The following is a 22,161-nucleotide window of genomic DNA, read 5'->3' as shown; positions in this document are numbered from 1 at the left end:
CCATGTTGGAGAACGTCTGTCTCCTGCCTCTACTCCTCTAGGCCTGACTAGGTAGGACCCCTTGGGCGTCACACTTTCTCTCCCGCAGAACATGGCAGAAGGCGATTCTCCAGTGCTCTGACGCGGAGGTTGCGGGGCCGAACTTGGAGGCCAGCCTCACTGCTTTCCTGTGTAGACGATCGGCAAAGAGCAATCTGTTTTTCCCTGACGTCTAGCAAGTCTACCAGGAGTTGTCTTGCCATTCATCCCTCTGTGTCCGTTCTTCTTAGCGCACAGAATGAACTCTCAGTCCACAAACTCAGAGCTGTCACAGAAAGTTAATGCGCCAGAGCCGGGCTTCCACCCTGGGCAGGTCACAGCCTCTGTAAATGTCAGTTTTCTGAGTGGTAAAATGAAGATGGCGATAGAACATGGTTTTAGCATGGTCCTACAGACTAAATGAGGTTGTCTTCCTTTCTAAAGCAAGCATTTAATGTTATAAATTCTTCTGTACATTTTCTTTTGTATATCATGAAACTCTATTATTATTAGGAACACACAGTTTTAAGAGTATAATGTCTTACTGATGAATTGACTCCTTCTATTATCTAATATCTCCATTTATCTCCTGTAATATTCCTTGTTCCCAATGCTACTTTCTGATATAATAATTGTCACTCTAACTTTGTTTTGATTATTGTTTGCATAGTACATAGTTTTACTTTTTGTATAACTATATATTAATATTTAAATGGTTTTCTTGGAGATAGTATATAGTCAGGTCTTGCTTTTTTGTCCAATCCAAAAATCTCTGCCTTTTAATTGGGTGTTTAGACTATCTACATTTAAAGTAATTATTGACATTTTTGGAACCATCCTTCTAGTTGTTTTTTATTGTCCCACATGTTCTTTGTTCCTTTTTTCTCTCTCATTCTGTCTTTTCTTTTTTCTTTTTAGATTGCTGATTCCATTTCATTTCCACTATCATATGGTTAATTATCTTTTTTCCTTATTTTTCAGTGGTTGTCCTAGGCCTGACCATACAGTTCCTTAGCCTATCACAGTCTATCTTCAGATACTATACCAGTTCACATACAAACACCTTACAACAGTGTGTCCATCCCCTCCCCCATCCTTTGTGCTTCTATGTTATTAATCCCAGTACCTCAGGGACCAGGCTCACGTTCAAGGACCCCTTTCTGGGCATTTCCCTCCTAGTTCCCAGAATGCCTTCCTCAGACAAAGTCTACTTCCCTGCCCTGGAAAACACTGAGTATTATTACACTCTTAGGAGTCTAGGCTGAACTCAAAATTGACGTCTCTACTATCACCCCCATCTTAATAAATAAGGTCGCCCACCTCGCTGCCCAGATCAGACACAGGGAGTGAGCCTGAGCATCCTGACCCTCTGACATCTAATCTCTTACCGTGTGTGTACAAACTACTTCTTGGCTATGTCTGTGTCTGTCCATTTCCAGAGCTATTATTTCACCTAAGCTACTGTCACTCCCTGTTAGGTTTCTGCAACAGCCTCCTAGATGGAGTCTCCATGTCCTCTCTTGCTCCTTTACTTCCCTTCCACTCTCCACAAGCAGCCCATAATAATATTTTTATATATTTTTAAAATATTTTATTTATTTATTTTTAGAGGGAGGGAAAGGGAGGGAAAAAGAAAGGGAGAGAAACATCGATGTGCAAGAAAGAAGCATTGATCAGTTGCCTCCTATATGTGCTGGGGACCAAACCAGCAATCCAGGCACATACCCTGATGGGAAATCAAACCAGCGACCTTTCACTTTGCGGGACGATGCCCAACCAACTGAGCCATACCGGTCAGGGCCTGAATAAGTTTTTCTAACACAATCTGGATCATGTTATTCATGTTCTTTCTTTTCTCAAGGTGTCAACTTGACTGTCACCTTCTCAGAAGGGCCTGCACGGCCCACATAACATAAAGTAGGCCTGCCCCTGTGACTTCCTCTCAATAGGATGTCCTATACTATTCCTTCACTGATTTATCAATGTGCTTGCTAACCCAATTAGTGGCTGTTGGCCTTCCTGGTGTTGCAAATTCCACAAAGTCAGGGGCCACATCTCTTTCATTTACTAATATAAGCAGTGTCTACTGCAATAGTGTCTGCTGCAGGGCAAGCATTCAATATGCATAGTAAATGAATGAATGAATGAATTTGCAAAGCCAATCCAAAATGCAAAAAAAAAAAAGGAAAAAGAAATAACCTACTATGCATTAGGCACTATGTAGGTACAGAGGCTATCTCATGTATTCTCCCACAGAAACCCATGGAGAGACACACTGTTATCCTCTCTTCACGGAATGGGACACTCAGACCGCTCCATTGAGAGAGCTGCCCAAATCACAGGGCTAGCAATGGTTAGAGCTCATGCTGGAAACTCAGGCCTGCCTGCCTGTGCGTTCTAGCCTGTCCCCTTTTGTCCTACCAGTGTGTGTGCTTGCAGAACAGTGTCCAACAGGCCAGAGGCCAGAGCTGCCAGGATAAGCTATAGGTAATAACCGGGGAAGACGCAAGTGGGAGACAGACAGAGTAGCTTAGCGCAGGGCTTCTCCTGAAGTCCGAGTACCTTGGGTTTAATCCCTTTCTCGCCAAGAGCCTCTAACACATGGGCCTGGGCAGGGCATTGTTTGGTGGCACTAAAGCCACCACTTGCTCCGTGGATAAACACTTCTCCTGAGAGGATGCCGACAAGCACCCTGAACAAGTGCGGCCTGCTGTGGTGTACGCATACCCCCAACGACTGAGGAGGCGCGGTAGCAGGGGAGCAGGTGCCAGGTGTTTTAGATCAAAAGACCCAGGTTCAAGGTCTGGTTCTGATGCTCCTCACCACGGGTCAACTTAGGAGAACTCCTTTGATCTCTTACTTCTTCGTTGTCCCCATCTGTAGAGTGGGGATAATAATATATAGCTCACACAACTTATGAGTTGCAGATGAGAACATAAACACTATAATCTTTAATGGAGATATATTAAAGAGTCATTTTCAAGTAGGAACAAAATAATATTTTCCACCACCTTTATTTTTTAACATTCTTTTATAAAGTCTGGAGATAGGACACGAGAGAGATAAGATGAAAAATATTTGAAAGGAAGAAACGACACAAACAAAAATTGCTCTCCTGCCATAGATCCATATTCTCATAAAAATGAAAAGAATCCACTCTATTTTGATAGAGGAGTTCAATGTTGTGATTAGTAATTCTCTATTACTATCTTTGTCAGCCTTCGAGATTCAGCTCAGGTGTCATCTCTTCTGGGAACTGACCCTAAACTTCCACACTTGTCCGAAGCCCTTCTCCGGGCTTGCAGCCTGCTCTGAGTGTCCCCCACCTGTGTCCTGAGCTCCTGTTTCCTAAGGTCTTGCTCTGTGGCTTATTTAGTCCAGAGTCCCTGGTGTCCAGCACAGTGTACAGAACACAGAAGGAACTCAGTAAGTGTTCATGTAAGTGAATTAGAACTCAACAAAATTATTCCAAAATTCATTTAGAGGTATCAACAAAAAAGGACAAAGGGTATTCTGAAAATAAGAATAAGCAGTTACTAATCCTTTCAGATGTTAAAACCCATCATAATAAAGTTCTTAAACAGAGTCATATTGGTACAATATAAGGTGGAAGAACAAGATAGGAAAACCAGAAATTATTGTTGTATCTAATACTTTTTTATGACTTAAAATAGATGACAGAAAATATGAAAGTGAGATATAAGATCACCTTAAAGTGGCACTGAAATTTGGGGAAACATGAGATTCATGCCTAATATCATATACCAAAGTAAATCCCCAGAAGATTTGGAAAGGAAAAGTTATTTTTAAAAACATGGAAAATGGTTAAAAACTCCTTAAATCCTAGAGGAGGTTTATCCCAAAGTTTCAGCTTTAAAACAATAAAATAAATATAATAAAAATATAATCAGATTCAGCTATGTACAGATTTAAAATTTATGAGCAACTTAAAAATGAAAAATTACTGACTGGGAAAACATTCAGAGTAAATATGATAAAAGATTAACATACTTATGATATAAAGACTTTATTCATACTGTAAGAAAAACACATCCCAAAATTGAGCAGAAAGTATAAACAGACAAAAAAGGACTATAAAATACAGTTAAACATAAAGTTACTATCTGACCCAGCAAACTCACTCCTAAGTATAAACCCAAGAGAATGAAAACATTCATCCACGTGAAATCTTGTATATGAATTATAGAAACGTTTTACAATGGCCAAAAAGTTAATGACAAAATGATTAATGGATAAATACAATGTAGTACATCCAGACAATGGCCACATTGTTTGACACTAAGAAGGACTGAAGTACTGACTGATGCTGCAACACGGACAGACGAGTCGGGGGCCCCTTATGCTAAACCACGAAGCCGGGCGTAACACAGCACCAACTGGATGGTTCCACGTATCTGAAATGTCCCAGACACACAGGTCGATAGAGACTGGGGAGACTGGAGGTCATCAGGCACAGGGTTTCCTTTGGGGTGGCAAAAATGTCCTGGAATTAAACGTCAGTGACGGTTGCACAACACTGTGAATATATTAAAAACCACTGAAATGCACGCTTTAAATGGGTGAATTGTATGGTATGTAAATTATACCTTATAATGCTGTAATAAAAAAGAAAAAAGATAACCTGTAAACAAATAGATGAAAAACAGTCAACCTGTCTGTTAGTCAAAGAAATGCAAACTAAAACTGCCAGGTACCATTCAGGTCTAGGAAATTGGCAAAGTAACTTTTATATAAGAGCAAGCCTGTCAATGCTGCAAAAAATCCACTACCTTCTGGGACTGCCAAAGGTAGAGGAAGTTAGTAGGGCTTGTAGAAAGCAATGGGACGCGTTATGTAGTAACAAGAATGTTAAAAACTATCCCCACTTCCGGGGCTTGCTCTTCAGGAGCAAGGCAAAGCCAAGGAAAAGGCTCCCGGAGGGGAGTAGGCGTCACAGCGGGATTTACAACAGGCCATGCCCACCGGTGAGGCCATCCTATCGCAGAGGCCACCCACTGATGAAATGTCATGTAGCCTTGATCACACTTTCAGGGTTTGACATAATGTTGAGTGGAAAAGAGACGGATTAAAAATACTTTAATGCTATAAAATCACGAGGGCAGAGACTGACTGAGGAAACACAAAAGTTAAAATCAGCTACTGTTCCTAACTCAGTTTTAAGTTTGCTGTCGTCTCCCATTCCAGCTACTCAGCGGGCAGGCTCAAAGTCTGAGCACACTGCCGAGCAGCCGGTTTCCGGACACTTCTGTAAGGAAGTCTTCCCTCAGATGTGCTGCATTAGCTTTGAACTGTGACCTGCTACTGCAGCTCGAGTGGAAAGGGGAAAAAAGCAAGGGGGAATCTGTCCTCTTCTTATTGTCTCACAATTTAAAGCCAAAGCACAGCCACTCGGACCTCCAGAGTCACACCCTGCCTTTTTCATCGGCAGCACCCAGCGCTTTTCTTCGGCCAGGCACCTGGTTTGAATTCAACACACACGGTAACTTTAATCTAATCCAGTTCTGAATCCAACCCCTCACTGCGCCGAGACTCTGTCCTGCTGGGAGGACAGCACAAACTTAGGCACGACCATGCTGACCACTGAAGAGAGAAAACCTGGGCTGGACCCTGCCATAGCGGGCACCTGGCTGTTTCAAAACTCTAGCGCTGAGCAGCCCGCCAAGTCTGTGGATGGCCCATAATTCAGCATTACCTTCCTTTCTAAAAGAGGGTGTAAAGGAATGAACTGTCAGCAGAAGGTAAAGTTCCACCCTGGCACTGCTTCGGCTCAAGACAGCCATCACCAGCTGGCTGGCTGATCCACGCAAAGGACAGGGGCAGCATGATTTCACTTGCCAAAAGCAGAGCTCACATTATGATATCCAAGGATGAAGTCATCTTTATTCCTGTCTTTGCACCACTAGAAGCTCCTTGCGGGGCAGATAACGTTATTTAGTGTTGGCATACGGCCACCACCTGAAGATAAACTAATCAAGGCCGTCCTTTCCTTTCTAATGCTATCTGCTCTAACTTGATTTGTTTGATTAAATTATTTTATGTGCACAATTTGAGAGGGATCTTTTATTCCCCTTCAGAGAACAAATTATCAGAGAAAATTATTAGTAGATGTCTCTGCAGCAAGGACAACGCTGAACAAATATTCAATGCACACAGCTTTCGTGTGCTCACGGCTTCCTCGGCCCAGCCTCTGCCTGCGGATGGGGGCAGGGCGGCTCAGGGAGGGCCCCCAGCGGGAGACACTGCACGCTCCGGGTTCTCTAGCCCCAGGCCAGTCAGGCAGCGTTAGACACCCCGTGACATGATGACAGAGGCTGAAGTAAAGGACTGGGCCAAGGTCAAACAGTGGGGGGGTGGGGGGTGAACCAAGGCCCAGAACCCAGATGTCACATAAAAACTCCAGGCAAAATGTTGCCCTGTTCTCTTCTGCCCAAGAAAAATAAAGCAAAACTTTCCTGAAAATATTACTCCATTAACAGTCCCCTGAAAATTCTCTAACGTTTAATATAAAACAGTGTGTTTCTAATATTCCAAGTTTTTACCTATGTATCTGAAATCTTCTAAGGTTAGGAAAGACTCCACTGCCAGGTGACACAGGAGCAGAGAACGACAACAGAACGACACTTGTGGTGTGCTGACCACGCATGCACTGGGAAGTACCTGAGTCAAACCATTTAATCCTGACAACAACAGTCGAGCAATTGTTACTGCTATTTTACTAATGAGGCTCCTGAGGCAGCACAGAGGGGTTGAGTAACTTGCCCAAAGTCACACAGCTAAGAGGTGGCAAGGCCAGGATCCCAATACCAGCAGTCGCTTCCCTGCTGTGCCCTGCTGCCTCCCACAGACCAGACACTCAGCCCAAGGGCAGGCGAAGGTCATCTCCCTCTCTGAGAGTCACCACCCCTCAGGAAGCAAGGAACTTGAACATCACTGAACGTACCCGCTCTTCGGGAAACTGAGGGACTGGGGCTGCCTCAGAAATAGGATTTGGTGGCCCCGGATGATGAAAAACACTGGCCATGACATTCCGAACTGCCCTCAGAAGTTCTCCCCAAACTTTATTCTTGCTAGTACATGAAGTTAAGAGCCAATGCTAATAGATAAAGTGCCAAAAGTTCCTGGCAACTAGAAGTTTCTTCTCTATAGAATGGCTGGGAAGTGAGGGGCAAACCGCTGAACGACTGACCGTATCTGCCCAGCAGAACAAATGTGGGAACAGAGCATGTGGGGTTTCTACAGAAGAGGGCTCCCTACCCAAAAAGCAAAGCCTGAGCCTCTTGCACTTATTTCAGCAAAAAATTTCAATTTTTAACCTAGCATACGTCTTAAAAGTCATTTAAGTTCAAAAAAAATTTTCTTTAAGTCCAAGCAGGTTTCCTCTGCATAGCACCCATCACCTTGCCTCAATGGCTGCTAAACTTTCACCAACCGCACGGTCACTTAAGGAGGGTCTTCCCCCCTAGACTTCTCATCAAGTGACAGATAATTTCCTGAGCATCTACTACAGTCAAAAGAGATGTTGGGTTCATTCAGTCACCCTCATTGCTAATATTGTGACATGCTGCATCTGTGGAGGCTCAAAGTGGTTTCCCATGAAGGAAAACTCAGACTGGAAAATCAGAGCTAGAGACGCGGAAGCACGCGGAGCCTGAACCCTAGGCCGAGGCTGCGTCCACGTGCCACTCAGAGCCATGGTCTGCCCGGTGAGATACTTACTGAGCACTTTCTACATACAAGGGTGTGGGAAACTACAGTAGCCTGGGATGCTGACGTGAGCGAGTGCTGAAGTCAGTAAAGAAAAGGCTGATTCTAATTCTAGCTTTGGCACTAAATTCCTCTGGGCCCTCGGGCTCTTCCTTTCTGCGCCTCCATTTTCTTCTCAAGGTCTAACATCCTATGATCACTATTTCCCCAAACCCACAAAAACATTTGTTTTATATCCTGTGATTGTATGAGTCTCCTCAAAAGTGTGGCTAAAGAACCCAGCGGCGAGCAGGTGGTTATGGAAGGAAGACGACAGGAAGGGACCTAGCCTTGCCAATGCCCGTGTCGTGAAAGGCACATGTAACAGATGAACATCCTTTCTCCCAGCCTGAAAAGGCAGCCCCAACATGACAGGGCTGGATAGCCGTTGGAGAGTAAGGTGCCAAACAAGGGCCCCTAAGCAGCAAGGGCTGTGGGGTGAGCAAGAACAACGAGGCTGGGGTATGCAGATTTCCCCACTGCCGAGCACTGGCTATCATGGAGGCAGGCAGTGGAAATCAGGTGGACTTTGAAATCATGATCATTTGTGATTTTGAAATCACAAATCCTATTAATAAATTCTGAATAACCAAAAAATTCCTTTCTCAAAGCAGCCTTCAGACAGAATAATTTGGCAAGATGGCCAAATACAAGGTCTATCTGGAAAAAATCCAGCCATTGTTAATATAATGAGAATGGTTTGCACAGAGGCAACGTAACCTGGCAGCCAAAGAGAGTGGACTGGAATGTGCATGTGTGAACAATGACAACTTCACTGTACTAGTCAGTGGGGGCAGCAGACGCCATTGAGTGAGCATGTGCACTGGGTGGCTGTCACATTCAAAGTGACTAAGCAAGTATAGCAACAAATATGCATCAGATATTGTGTCAGGCTTAAACATTCCTCTGTGGAAACTGTTCGGATGATTCACAATGCTGAAACTACGGGCAACTGGTGATTGGCAGCTTCATCACATGCATCATGTCTCACACAGTATTTTTTGGTGAAACATCAAATCACCCAGGTGACTCAGCCCCCTATAGCCCAGATGTGTTGCCCTGTGACTTCTGGCTTTTCCCCAAACTAAAATCACCTTTGAAAGGGAAGAGATTTCAGACTGCTGATGAGATCCAGGAAAATACAATGGGGCAGCTGATGGCGACTGGGAGAACTGTGTGTGGTCCCAAGGCGCCTACTTGGAAAGGGATGGAGGCGTCATTGTCCTATGTACAATGTTTCTTGTATCTTTTTCAATAAATGTCTGTATTTTTGATAGTACATGGCTGGATACCTTCCGGACAGACCTTATATGTTGCTAGACATGACTAAGCATGATTTATAATCCATTTCAGAGCAGGCCAGGACAAGTATCATCTTCCTGCCTCTTACGAGGCAGTTCTGATCCTCATCACATACATTAACATACAATGATTTATGAAAAATATCACTTCCAGTGTAGATTATAAAATAACAAAAACTGACAAGACTTTGGTAGTGCCTCTCAATTCTACTCCTTAGGGAGACAGAGAACCTATAAAACTGATGGGAAATAAGACTTTGGTCATCTTCAGTCTCACAGGATTTCTGATCATTTCAAAATACCTCACAGGATGCACCGCTGGGTCTGAATGGGGAAACATCGGCGTCAAGCCTTGGTGAGAACTCCAGGAAGCTCTGCAGGGGGCAGAAATGGCCAGGAGCTGTTGCTATTAGTAAAAATTAGTGACATTTGTCAAGAATCCTGGGCTAAGTGCCTTATTTACATGGCCCTTCATAATCCCCACAAGAATGCCATGAAGTAGGAACTGTTATTAAGCTCCTTCTAGAGATGGGGAAGTTGAGCCTGAGAAGCGAAGGGCCTTTAAAGGGCAGAGCCCAATCCTTCTAAACAGACAAGCGACACAGCTCCCTGGCGCCCTCCTGACTCCCTCTTCCTCTGACCGAGGGCATGGGCCCAGGGTATCCTGTTCACTCATTCTCTGCTCTGGGGCCTCCTTGTCAGCTGCTGGCTTCCATTTCCTGCCCCAGAGGCAGATGCGTGACTGCTAAGAGACACTGTCCCAGACGGTCCCAGGGGATCCACCACCTGCTCCAAGCAGGTTGGTCAAGAGTCCCCAGCAGACCTTTGGCATCGCCGTTGAGGTGAAGCCTCCCAAACCCAGATGTACAGATAGTCCACACAAGTGAAAATCAATCCATCTGGCAAAAGAGAACAGAAATAACCAGCCAGCTTCAGGGGGCTAAGGGTATACACAGACACACATTGTCGTTCCGCTCAGAGGACGCGAAACTGCTTCCCAAACTCTGGCCCATCCTTTCCCAGGCGCCACGATCACCACCCATCGCCCCCAGCATCACGGCGAGTGAGGAAGGCTTCGCACCCCGAGGCGGCCATACACACAGTTTCCCAGGGGTGGACCACAGCTCTCTCTCGTGTGATCTGAGGTTTTAACAAAATTATCCACAGGAACAAATGCACAGCCCTCCCTTACCCTTTCTATCTCTTGGAGGTACAGGAGCGCAATGTCCCCGGCCTTCTCATAGCAGGTGACGACGTCCCGCTCCCGGTCCACGTGGAGGTTACTGGTAGAAGAGGAGATAGGCAGCTTCTCTAAACAAAGTCCTGGGAAAAAATTGAACACAAAAACTGGGTGAGTTGCTCTTCACGGGGCTTAATTTTTAAAATATTGCTCTAGGGGACCAGAAAGCGGTCCCAGGAAATCACGAACTGTCAGAGAAGCGGATTCTCTGTCCTCTCTCTAAGGACAAATGGAACATCAAAGTGGAGCGCCAAAAAAGAGCATCCATAGTTCCAGATGAAAGAGGCACGAAGTACCATTTGACTTTTGATGTCCAGGCTGAGAACATGACCGTGGTGACCCCATTCAGACCTAACAGAGCTTCTCCATCGATTATGTCCCAAGGTCCTTAAGGAAGTTTTAAGGTAAGTAAAGTCCAGCTCACAGGACAATACTAGCTAAAGAATATTTTCTATCTTAAAATGTACACTTAACCAGCTGAACATAAAAAAATTTTAGATGCTCTCAGGAGGCTCCGTTACTAGGAGAATCTTCCAACCCTCAGCCTGAGAGTTTGGGGTAGCAGTAACACCACGGACCGCCTCTGAGTCCTGAGCGAAGAGAACACCCAGAACTTTGCTTCGTGCGCATTTCTTTACAGATGGAGGCGGTACTCTTAGCCAAGAGAGATGTCAGGGCTGGGAAGTATGAAAGGCTGAGAAAATCACAATGCTGAGGGGGACGGCTGCAGCCAGAGCCCAGCGCCACCTCCGCCCCGCCTGGCACGTCCAGCCTGGAGCAGCGGGACTCGGGGCTCTACCCGCAGCCGGAGGCAGCGGGAACCCTGCACGGAGGGTCTTGGAGCCTCGATGCCCAACAAGGCTTCCACTGCATCAGGTGCCCTGGGATATATGTCCCACACATTCCGCTCCCTATAACGTGTGCAACGGGCTACTACTGAAAGAACAGGGGTCTGCAGTGGGAAGGGGCCAGACAGAGTCCGACCAATGAAGAAGCTGAGGTCTGCCATGGTAAACAAAGTAAGTGGTCTGCCCAAAACCTGCAGGTCAGCTCATGGCACCATAGGAATCTGAGTCTGGGCCTTTGGCCTCCCAACCAACACCCACCAAGGCTGTCGCTGACCTTCACAGTGGACACCATGACAGAGAGGGGATTACACACACCCAACACACCAGCCAACGGCCCAAAGCCTCCTGTGCATCATTTTGACCACAGCCGCTTCCAAACTGCTCAACAGCGACAGCCCCTCTGGTCTATAGAAAAGCACAGGAGACGCCGCCCCATCAGGAAGGAGGAGAAACCACTTCTGCTCCCCAGGAGCCAAACACTCAGGACCGTGAACCTGCGGACCCACGGGTCACTACTCGGCCACACAGGTGCAGCTCAGCCCAAAATTCTGGAATGTTTAACAGCTTTATAGCAGGCAGGTTGGCATGTAACTAACTACACGTTTTTTTCGACGTTTCAATGTTGTTGCTGTTGTTTTTATTTAATTTTTCTTTATCAACTCAAGTCCATAATCTACGTTTGGGTTCACTCTTTGTGTTGTGCAGGTCTGTGAGTTTTGACAGATGTTTTGATAATGTCAATCAAATACCCACCAGTAATGCGTTGTACACCATAAATTCACTGCCCTAAAAACGTTCCCTGCTTCACCTCTTCATCTCTACGCCTCTCCTGCCAAACCCCTGGCGACCACTAATTGGTCTAGCGTCACTGTAGTTTTGCCTTTTCCAGAACATCACAGAGCTGGAGTCACGCAGTACATAACTCTTCCAGACCGGCTTCGCTTAGCTGTACCAATTTAAGGTCCCTCCGTGTCCTTTGGTGGCCTGACGGCTCATTTCTTTTTGTTGCTAAATAATAATTCTCTTATCCATTAACTTATTAAAAGGCATCTTCATCGCTTCCGAGTTGGGGCAGTTATGAATAAAGCTGCTATAAACATTCATGTTCAGGTCTTTGTGTGAACATAGTTTTCAACTCAATAAGGTAAAATACCAAGAAACACAACTGGTGAATTGTATGGTAAGAGCATGTTTGTAAGACATAGGTAAACAAATACATCTTACGGACAAATCAACTGCATTGTTCCAAGGTGTCCCTGTCCTTACCGAACACCTGTCTACTTGTCCTCTCGTTCACTGAAGTCTCAGGCCTGTCAGTGGCTGCTCTAAGGGTGTCACTCAACACAGTCTCTTTCTAATGACGTGAAATCAATTCACATACTTTATAGTTGCATATTTCCATCCCTCTTCCCAGTCTTTATTCTCTTATCACATATATTTTACTGTTACGTAGGTTGTAAATCCTACCTTACATGATTATTATTTTTGTTGAAATAGTCAACTATCTTTTAAAGCCACTTAAATAATAAGGAGAATTTGTACTCATACAGGCACCAGTGCAGCCATGACTTCCAGAGCTCTCCACTGCTCTGCACAGGTTCACGTTTCCTTCTCCCTAAAGGGATTCCTTTAACTTCTCTTCCAGTGCAGTTCAGCTGATGACAATTTCTGTCTGTCACCGTAAGTCTGGAAAAAGGCTTCATTTGGCCTTCATTTTTGAGAAATACTTTCACTGAGTATGGAATTCGGGGTGGGCAGTTTGCTTCCTCTGCCCAGTCCTCCCCGCTCCGCCCCCACACTCTGAACATCTGCTCCGCTGCACTCTCACCTGCGCAGTTTCTGACAATAAACCTGCCATCACCATATGTTTGTTCAGCCCCCTGTAATGTGCCTCTTCTTTCTGGCTGCTTTTAAGATCTTCTTTTATCACTGGTTGTGAGCAGTTTGGATTATGAAGTGCTTTGGTTCAGTTTTCTCCCTGTTTCTCACGCTTGGGCTTCACTGAGCTTTCTGGATCTAAGGGTTTATAGTTTTCATAAAATTTGAAAAATGCTCAGTCTTTACTTCTTAAAATTTTATTGTCAACTCTCCCCCTTTCTTAGGGGACTCCAGTGGCACACATTACGCCTCCTGAAGGGGTCCCACAGCTCACTCATGCTCTCCCACCTCCTTTTCAATTTTCCTTCCTGTTTCATCTTGGATAGTTTCTATTGCTGTATCTTCAAGTTCACTAATCTTTTCTTCAATGTCTAATCTGCCTTTAATCACATCCAGTGTAGTTTTCCTCTCCAGAAATGTGATTTGGGTCTATTTTTAACTTCCACATCTCTATTAAACTTTTTGAACATAAGGAATACAGTTGCAATAACTGTTTTAATGTCCTTCCAGTCCTAGGGGCTTAATTCTGTTCCCATTTGGAGCCAAAATTGTTTAGGCAGTTGCAAATGAAATCACTAAGCAGCCTCTCCAGTGTGAAGTCTGTTACAACCTCTCAAAATCTTCTTTGAAGAATACAAAATAAACTACGCAAACTTGCCATCTGGTAGAGAGGCTCCAGAACCACTCAAAAGCAAGCACTTGATTGGAGCTCCCACAATGGGCTCTAAGTTCTCCTTTGTGCAAAATTATAACCACCAGAAAATAACAAAGAGATAAATTGTTTCATAATCTGCCTTCTTCTGTGTGAGAAGCAACCAAAGAATGTGCAAATTGGTGTCAGAGGTTTAACATCAAGAAAGGGAATTCTCCCGTGTGTCAAGGAGCCAGGAAGAAAATGGGTCCATTCTTCAGCGCCCTGCGCCACCACAGCCGGACTTGGGCCGCTGGGGCTCACCACGATGGCCAGGGCCCCCAGGGACCTGCCAAGCCCACTGAACCAAAGAAAAGCCAAATCCAATTCAAAACAGCTTGCCTGTCATCAGTATTTTGAATTCTGAAATACTGAAACCCCATCACAGAGGGCTGCAATCTATAACCATTCATGGTCAGTAAGAATATTAAATAACCTGTAAAACCTAGCCCCTCCTCTGTGAGAAGAGGCTGGTATCTTCTGCAGGTCTGTGTGCTTAGTAGGCGGATATGTGGACCCCCAAGGTCTCGGCTGGCAAATGGGTCCCCAGCAAGGCGTCCATCCTTGGGTAGGAGGCTCTTTACGGTAAAAACTGTTCCTTCCCCCAAATGCTATGACATTCACCCTGAGCACAGCGCAGAGCAACAGGTGAGTATTGATTCACCAGTGAATTCATGGCTGTGCCGTTCAGTTCCAGAATAGTAGTTCTCTGTCAAAAGCTGCTACAGGACCTCTGGGCCGGACTATAAAATTTCAGGTGTCCGTGATCAGAGCAACGCTGTCTAAGAAGCAGAGTCCTAAGGTCAAGGCCCAAATTGGCCCTCGTCAAAATGTCAGATGACACCTCGTCAGTTTGGAAAGCTATCATCAATAATGTTTTCAGTTACTTTCTTTCTTCCAGAGAATGCATGACAACAAAGCAAAAACTGGACTGAATAAATAACTGGCGTGACAGCAACACCGAATGAACATCTCAATGAGATCCGCGCATCTAGAACGAAAAGAAAAGAGTAGAAATTGAACGCTTCCTGTCCAATCATCAAGGCCAACTTGAAGACATGGGTAAAAAAAGTGGCTGAGCACTTGCTGTGATTTAAGGACTGCTGAGTGGCCGCTGGACTCAAAACCGACCTCCCTGCCACAGGAGGGAACTCCCTCCGAGAGTCACTTCTGGAAGGTGTGAAGGGGAACACCTTTTAAATAAGTTAATGATAAGAAAATCATTTAGATCACGCTAACTACTTTGGGAGCTGTGTGCATTTGCTGGTTTGGTCCTGTTACAGGGATGCTATCTCCTTCCCGTGTTGTGGAATAGGGTCCCGGGAAAGTTAAGTGACTCGCCTCAGGTCCAAGCAGGGGCCAGCCCTGGAAATCATGAGGGAGCCAGGAGCTGGGGCAAATGTGTCCTACCCCAGAGAGGTGCCATCCTAGGCGGAAACAGGACTGCTGAGCCTGGTGCAGGATGGAGTGTCGAAAGCCAAGGTGCTGTGCAGACACCAGAAGGCAGGTGGGTGTCAACAGCTCGGAGGGGCACCAGGCAGCTGAGAGGCAGCCTGGACACAAGACAGCGAACTGGACTCCACCCTGCTTCCTTCCACATCAAGCTTTCAGCATCTGTGAAAAGGGGCTCTGTTCCATTTCCCCACGGGCTATCCATCCCCGGAGCTTTGGCTGAGGAAGTGGAGAGCTACACATCTCATTGCCAAAAAAAAAAAAAAAAAAAAAAAAAAATCAAAACCCTTTCAGGGTCCCTCAGAGCGGAGCCTGATCAGCGTGTGCAAGACCCAACAGCTTCAACAGTATAAAACGTTCATCCACCAAGGCCGTACTCGGCACCCAGCACTAAACCCAGGGTCTGACATGCACCATTTATAATCCCCACAGCCACCCTGCAAGGAAGGCGTTAACAGCACCTTAGAGATAAGACTGAACTTAAGGCTCCGCAGCTAGTAAACGATAAAGCCAAGTTCGCGCCCGTAGCCTGTCTGACTACAAAACCCTGCTCACAGTGCCCTGTGTCTCACCCAGCGCTGACAGCATATTCAGCGCCTGATAGCAGCAATGACAATAAAAATGAGTTTCGAATTGTAAAGGCAGAGAAATCAAAGTCCAGAGCCTTAGGGCACTGGCTTCTTCCACCAGGAGCGGCACCACCTAAGGCAATGCCGGGCCGGGGGGCCTCTCACTCCTTGTCTGTGCTCCGCAGCGCTGAACTCAAGGGGTGCCATCCTGAGCTGTGCAACTTTAGAAGATTAACAGTCAATGCAAATATTTTGATTTTATAATCACATTAAAATGAACAGGGAATTAATTTCTTATGAGGTTATGCAACACGATAAAAGGCTGTAAAATATAATTACGTGAACTGTCTACCACAACATCAGGCACTGTTTCCTCATTTCCCGTAACCGCGTCCCTGGCAGCGGGGCCCAGGACAGGTACGGCCTGCTGCTTTGCTGTAACATGACCCACGCGGGAGTTTTATAACTGGAAGTACCAGAAAAACTTTATTATTACACCGCGTCTCTGATGACCCAGCCCTTTGGTATGGACTGCAAACGCATGAGGACAATTTCCAGGGATCTCAGTTTCCGAGGCTGAGAAGAAACTCAGGAAAAGAGATTCAGGATCCTCAGAGCACAGCGCTGGCAAAGGCAGCCCCGGACGGCGGGTCCTGCGTTCTCACCTCGAGAATGGCTGCGCTCCCACCCGGGGCCAGACGTGCTCACCTCAGTGAGAGGACAAGACCCTGCAGGGGCAGGGAGGAGGCAGCTGCTGGAAACCACCAAATGCTGGAGGGGGACAGGGGAGGGGGCGATGCTGTGGCTGCCCTAGAGCTCCCAAGAAGCCCCTGCCAATCCCGCGCTTCAGTGACTGCTGGTGGTCCCTGGGCTGGGAGCCACGGCTGGCCCTCCTGGGCGCTTTTGGAAATTGCTCTCTTGTGCACGTGCGCGCGCACACACGCGCACACACACACACATATCACTCAGAAGAGCGTGCCAGGACCTGAATGAGACATTCACCTGCTACAGCATGTACTCTTTCAATGTCCCTTCCACAATTCTGTGAGCAAACGAGATGCTCATTCAACCTGAAATGTTCACTAAATGAGAGTTTGCAATTTGAAGGTATGCTCTTTAAGTCTCTACTTAGTAACCACGTAATAGTAATAGCATGTAGTGCGTGCTAGCTACATGCCAGACACCGTTCTGAGAGTTTGACATAATTCTTCTAACCTTCACAAGAATGAGGGAGGATTTACTGTCACCCCCGTGTTCGAGATGAGGGAACAGGACTCTGAGCTGTTAAGTGACTCACCCCAGATTACACAACTAGTAAGTGGCGGAGCTAGGACTCCAGCCAGACGCCGTGATTCCTGAGTTCTCACTCTGCGCCTTTACATCACACGCTCCCATATCTCTGCTTTGTCTGTCTGTCTTTATGTGTAAAGCAGTGCTAGGCAGTGGCTGAGAACATGGGCTCTGGAGCCAGACTCCCTGGTTCCTAATCTACAGCTGACCTTATGTGTAAAATGCTGTGTGCTTAGAATACTGTTCCGCTCCATCTCCGCCTCATTTCAAACACCCCATTCCTTTTTATTGCTGAGTAAGACTCCATTTTATGAATATAATACATTTTATTTATCCATTCATCAGCTGATAGACATTTGGGTTATTTAAGGTTTTTGAATATTAAGAAGAATGTTACTATAAATATTCATGTATTGGTTTGGGGGGGAGGTATATTTTCCATTCTCTTAGATACAAACCTAGAATGGAATTGGTAAATCATATAGTAATCCTATGTTTTATTACTTTAAATCTTTGTGCTAAAAATCACATGTATCATATAACTCCCAAACTGCTGGGCAAAACATTAAGAAGTGAAGATACATGGACTTTTGAGTAGACACACCTGGATTCCAACCCTGGCTTCTCCATTCACCAGCTCTGTGACTCTGAGCAAGCTACTCAGCGCCTCGGAGCCTCTGTTTCCACATCAAGCAAATCAGAGTAACAGCCTTGGCTCCAGTGGATTATTCTGAGGCTTAGCTCAGTGCCTGGCGTATGAAAAATAGGTACTTGATACACTGCAACTGCTATTATTAACAAGCACCTTTCTGGGGGGCAATGACAATCCTTAATTTTTTGAGGGGTGTCTAAAAAAATACAGAAAAGCATGGGAAAGAAAATACCCATCATCCATCATCCCACCGTTCACAATTAAGCACAGCTGACCCTGTAGCACAGACCCCCAACCTTCGTAATACAAGATGCCATGTACACTTTGGTCTTGGTTCTAGTTTCCTTCCTAAAAAACACTGGACTTATCACCCAAGGAGATCCCTTGGGTGTGACGTGGAGCCCCCCCGGCTGCCCCAGGAGTGAGAGCGGCCAGTGCAAAGAGGGGCTGTCCTTTCTCCACTGAATAAATCCTCGCGGAGCACCGACCGGGTGCAGTGCTCCGCGGAGGAGGACCTGGGCCTTCCCCTCCGCCACCCCACCCCCCGGCCGGAGAAGCTCCACCTCTAACGCAATGGAGGAGAACGACTGCTTCCAAACAAGGTTAAAAGGACATTGCTGAGGCAGACATGGTGTCATGGAAGAACTAAGCACAAGCACCTCCATGGACCTTGGCGAAGGCTCCATCCCCCAAACCCGCCTTGGGCTCTTCGGTCTCTGCTTGCTTCCAGAGAACCAACGAGGAGTCTACTAACACGACCAACATTAAATATGAATATGGGTCAGCGGCAGTAAAAGGGCTCTTACTCTTCTTACACCATCTAAATATAAACAGGAAGCTTTGACTAGCAACCTGAGATGAGCAGCTACATGAAATACGGCATCTACCTCCCACCCTTCACAGAAGTGTTCACTCCAGGTGGGAGGAGGCTGAGCGATCCCTGGGTAGAGACACGCGGCAGCTTACACAGCACATCCCGCAGGCCTGGGCTTCACGGCTCCTCCCACGCCCGCACCTCTACTACCGCATTACCAGGGCTTTGCCCACAGGCAGAAGTGCTCAGCAAGGAGTCCCCTGGCCCCACCTGGAGCACCCCATTCCCTCCCCTCCTGCACTTTTCAATAAAATTAGTTTTTTCACTGCACCTACACAAATCTCCAGGCTTCCAAAATAAAAATAAATAAATAAGCAACTTCTCAAGGGAAAAAACCGGATACCCTATCTTCCCGCTTCCTCTCACTCTACTCTAAGGAGCAGGAAATCCAGGCTCGGAGATGGTTCAAAGGAAGTCCACAGAGCCGGGACACAGGCCCCCGCCCCCTCCGCTGCCGGGGCACTTCCCTGCCCGAGAGAGGAAGCACATTAGTTACTTGTGTGTCCTACGGTTCAGGATCCCTAGAAGGTCACGGCCATTAGCACATATCCAATTCATAAAGGTCAGAATTAGATTCTGTTTCCTCAAGGCCTGAACATTCATCTACCAAGAAATACCCCGGGAAAATCCTCTTGGGCTTCCACAGTTCTTATTACCATAGATTTTTCAGTCCGTGGGGAAAAAGGAGGCACGTCTACTCCTACTAAAGCTCCACTACCAGAAATACACACTTGTAAATCCTTTCTCCTTCCCAGTGACCAATGCACTGAATGGTTTAATGCCTCAGTAAGAGTCGTCGCAGAGGATAAAGGCGCACGTGGCCGAGGTTCCGCTCTGGGCCTAGGAAGAGCCGGGCAGGCCCGTCTGTAAACGCCTACGGAAGGCACAGCTATCTAGATAGGGCTCTGGACTCCCTTAGGAGTCTCACTAAGGTTAATAAAGAAGGCTGTCAGGTTCACCCCGTTCTTCTGATCCCTGACCTCCCACATTTCAGGGCCTGTGCACGGCGAGCACCCCCGCAGGCGGGCGCCCTACCCTGGCTGAGCGGCGCGGGGCCGGGGCGTTTGCGCGCATGCGCGAGCGCGCGGGCACGAGGGCGAGGACGCGGCTCCCGCGCCCCCTGGTGGCCGTGGCCGGCACATGGGGATGGCCTCGGAGGACTGCTGGCAGTAAGGCCCAGCTGGTGTGGCCCAAGGTAGAACTTTCGGCGTGCTACCTGCTCAGAGGTCTTCTGTGGAATTCCGGTGTTTGAATGTGCCCAGAACACCAAAGAATCCTGCTGTTTAAATAAGAAGCCCCAGTGCTGTCCAGGGAGAAGGCGTTTTCCAAGACCTTCTGCAATGTGCACACTGGTTCTGGGAGCTACTTGACACAAACCAAGGTGCCTCTCAGCACCCCAGAGTGGTCCTGGCTTCTTTCGGTGACTGGGGCAGCCTTAGCACCTGCGAGTTCCCACAAAAATGGCATGCCAGCTTTGACATACGAAGCAGGCCCTTGACAACAAAGAGAAAAAACACCAGGGCTGAAACAGGGGATCCACCCCTCTATCCCCCAGTGGAATGGGGAGTCTACCCATTTCTCTCTCGGGATCATTGTGAGGGTTAAGGGTGTTAAGAAGCAAGTGTTCAGAAGGTGTTTATAAGAAATTGTTTAATGCTGTAATTATTAATCATTTATCACTGTTTCTCCAGAATCTGGCACATATTAGGAGCTCAACAAACGAGAGTTCTCGCTGTCCTGGAAGGCTGCGCTGTGCCCTGAACCGCTTGGTTCACGGGCCAAGGCCCTGGGGCTCCAGCGCAGGCCAGCCCAGCCCAGCTTCCTGCTCCTTTGCACCGGCCCCGCTGACTGGGGGGGCAGCCAGGAGAGCCGGCTCTGATACCCTCCTTTCGCACAGAACAGTCTGTGCTCCGCTCCCGCCCCCAGAGAGCGCTTAGCTTGCCAAATGTGAATACGTTTTTCATTCCCAAAGCATCAGGAACATTTGGGGGAAGAAAATCAACACCAAATATGATTTGAAAATGATAGAAGCTAAATTATGGGTGGTGGCAGATGAGCACTGTACTAGGAGCCACCAGCCCTGGTTTTAAAATATTAAACAGGAGTCTGGGCTAGGTGATATTTTTATAACCTGGCCCCAAGGAGTTGCTGGAAGTAAGGACCCAAATCCTAAAAGTGAAAAATATAGCTGCTAGCACACAATGCAGGGGAGAAAACTACATTAAAGAGGCCCAAGGAGTCACCTTTCAAAGACAATGAGCCACAGAAGAGGGGCTCTTCAGAGCCAAACAAGCTGAAAGACAGTCCGCAAATTGGAATGATCCACCCTGAAGCTGAGTGTGGGCAGAGAGGAGTTTGAGACAAGATTATTTGTTTTGTATCAGGCCCAAAACAAACTCTATTTCTATCTAAAAATGAGAGGATTTCAGAATACACTGAAAACCATTGCACTTTTCCTTAAGCAAGTTGTGTGTTACTTAGACACAGTTTCTCTTCAATACTGTGCCCCTGGATACCAGGGGGAAACGTCTGAGGGACCATCCCACACAAGCACCCTCTGCGGCAGCCACCGTCCCTGTCATGAATGCAGGAACGTGGAGCAGGCAGCTTAGAGGAGACAGCCCAGAGCAGGCGCTCACTCATTTGCTGATTTAATGAATCGAGTATACAATCTAGTCTGAGAGAGGCATGTGATAGATGTGAAATAATGCAACACAAACTGAATGCTAAATTGGACGGCACGAACTAGAAACAGAGGTGGATTAGAGGAAGGGGAGACTAAGTGGATGGTAGAGCTGGAGAAGTAATCGTCGAGACATCACCAAGGGTGGACCCCTCACAGGGAAAAGGAGAGGACTCCAAGTTGGAGGGCGAGGACAAGCAGAGATGGGGGGTGGGCCTGGTGGCGGTGGGGCAGGTAGGTGTGTGGGCACCGGCAGGCAGCCTGGGTGGCACAGAGCAGGACACGGCCTCCAAAATCTAGGAAGGCGCATGGCCATGCTGAGGCCTGCGTGGTTAGCAGGAGGGCTCACTAGGAACCCGGCTTCCACAATAAGGGAAAAGATGGCTTTTGGGGTGCAGGGGGGTTCACTCTTGATTACCGCAGCGTGGATTTTTCCATGGTCAGGTTAAACCTCAGACTGACTGGTTCCAGCATCCAAGCCACTCTCTATTACTGCCTCCACCACATTTTAACTGCTGCATATTGGAGAATATAAACCTGCCACAGATAGTCAAACGCTTATGTATTTTGTTCCCTGCGGTCCCCAGGAGAAAGCTCTGTGTCACTGCACCCCTCCTCCCCTTCATGGGCCCAAAGCCCTGGCAGGCACTCAGCCTACCAGAAGAGGTCCCCTGTTACCTGCCGGGGCCTTGGTTCTCGCCTTCCTCACTCTCTGTGGCCCTCTGAGTGAGCTTCAGCCATTCCTGGGCTGGAACCAAATCTATATGCAGTCAACTCCTGAATCCCGAAGCCAAAACCCAATAGCCTAGGACCCTTATACAGAGCAGGAGCAACAAGAACTAGAATGTCTCCCTAGACATGCCCTCTTGTGGTCACAGAGGTATTGTCACTTTCAGCTCCA

The 22,161-nt window shown here is 47.0% G+C and overlaps 1 protein-coding gene across 4 annotated transcripts in view; it reads right to left on the bottom strand.

Annotated features, from left to right (window-relative positions):
• Positions 1-22,161, bottom strand: part of TTC7B (tetratricopeptide repeat domain 7B) — a 212,326-nt gene that overhangs the window by 155,434 nt on the left and 34,731 nt on the right. For all 4 annotated transcript variants that reach the window (XM_054567150.1, XM_054567152.1, XM_054567153.1 and 1 more), the window contains exon 4: positions 10,276-10,406. In XM_054567150.1, the coding sequence (XP_054423125.1) occupies positions 10,276-10,406 (131 nt within the window). The remainder of the gene's footprint in view (positions 1-10,275; positions 10,407-22,161) is intronic.

The sequence above is a fragment of the Pteronotus mesoamericanus genome, unplaced genomic scaffold (genome assembly GCF_021234165.1).
Source record: "Pteronotus mesoamericanus isolate MK-2021 breed Mesoamerican mustached bat unplaced genomic scaffold, CSHL_Meso_final contig_182, whole genome shotgun sequence".
Lineage (NCBI taxonomy): Eukaryota > Metazoa > Chordata > Mammalia > Chiroptera > Mormoopidae > Pteronotus > Pteronotus mesoamericanus.
The sequence above is the reverse complement of the archived record's forward strand: the minus strand, read 5'-3'. Positions and strand labels throughout refer to the sequence as shown.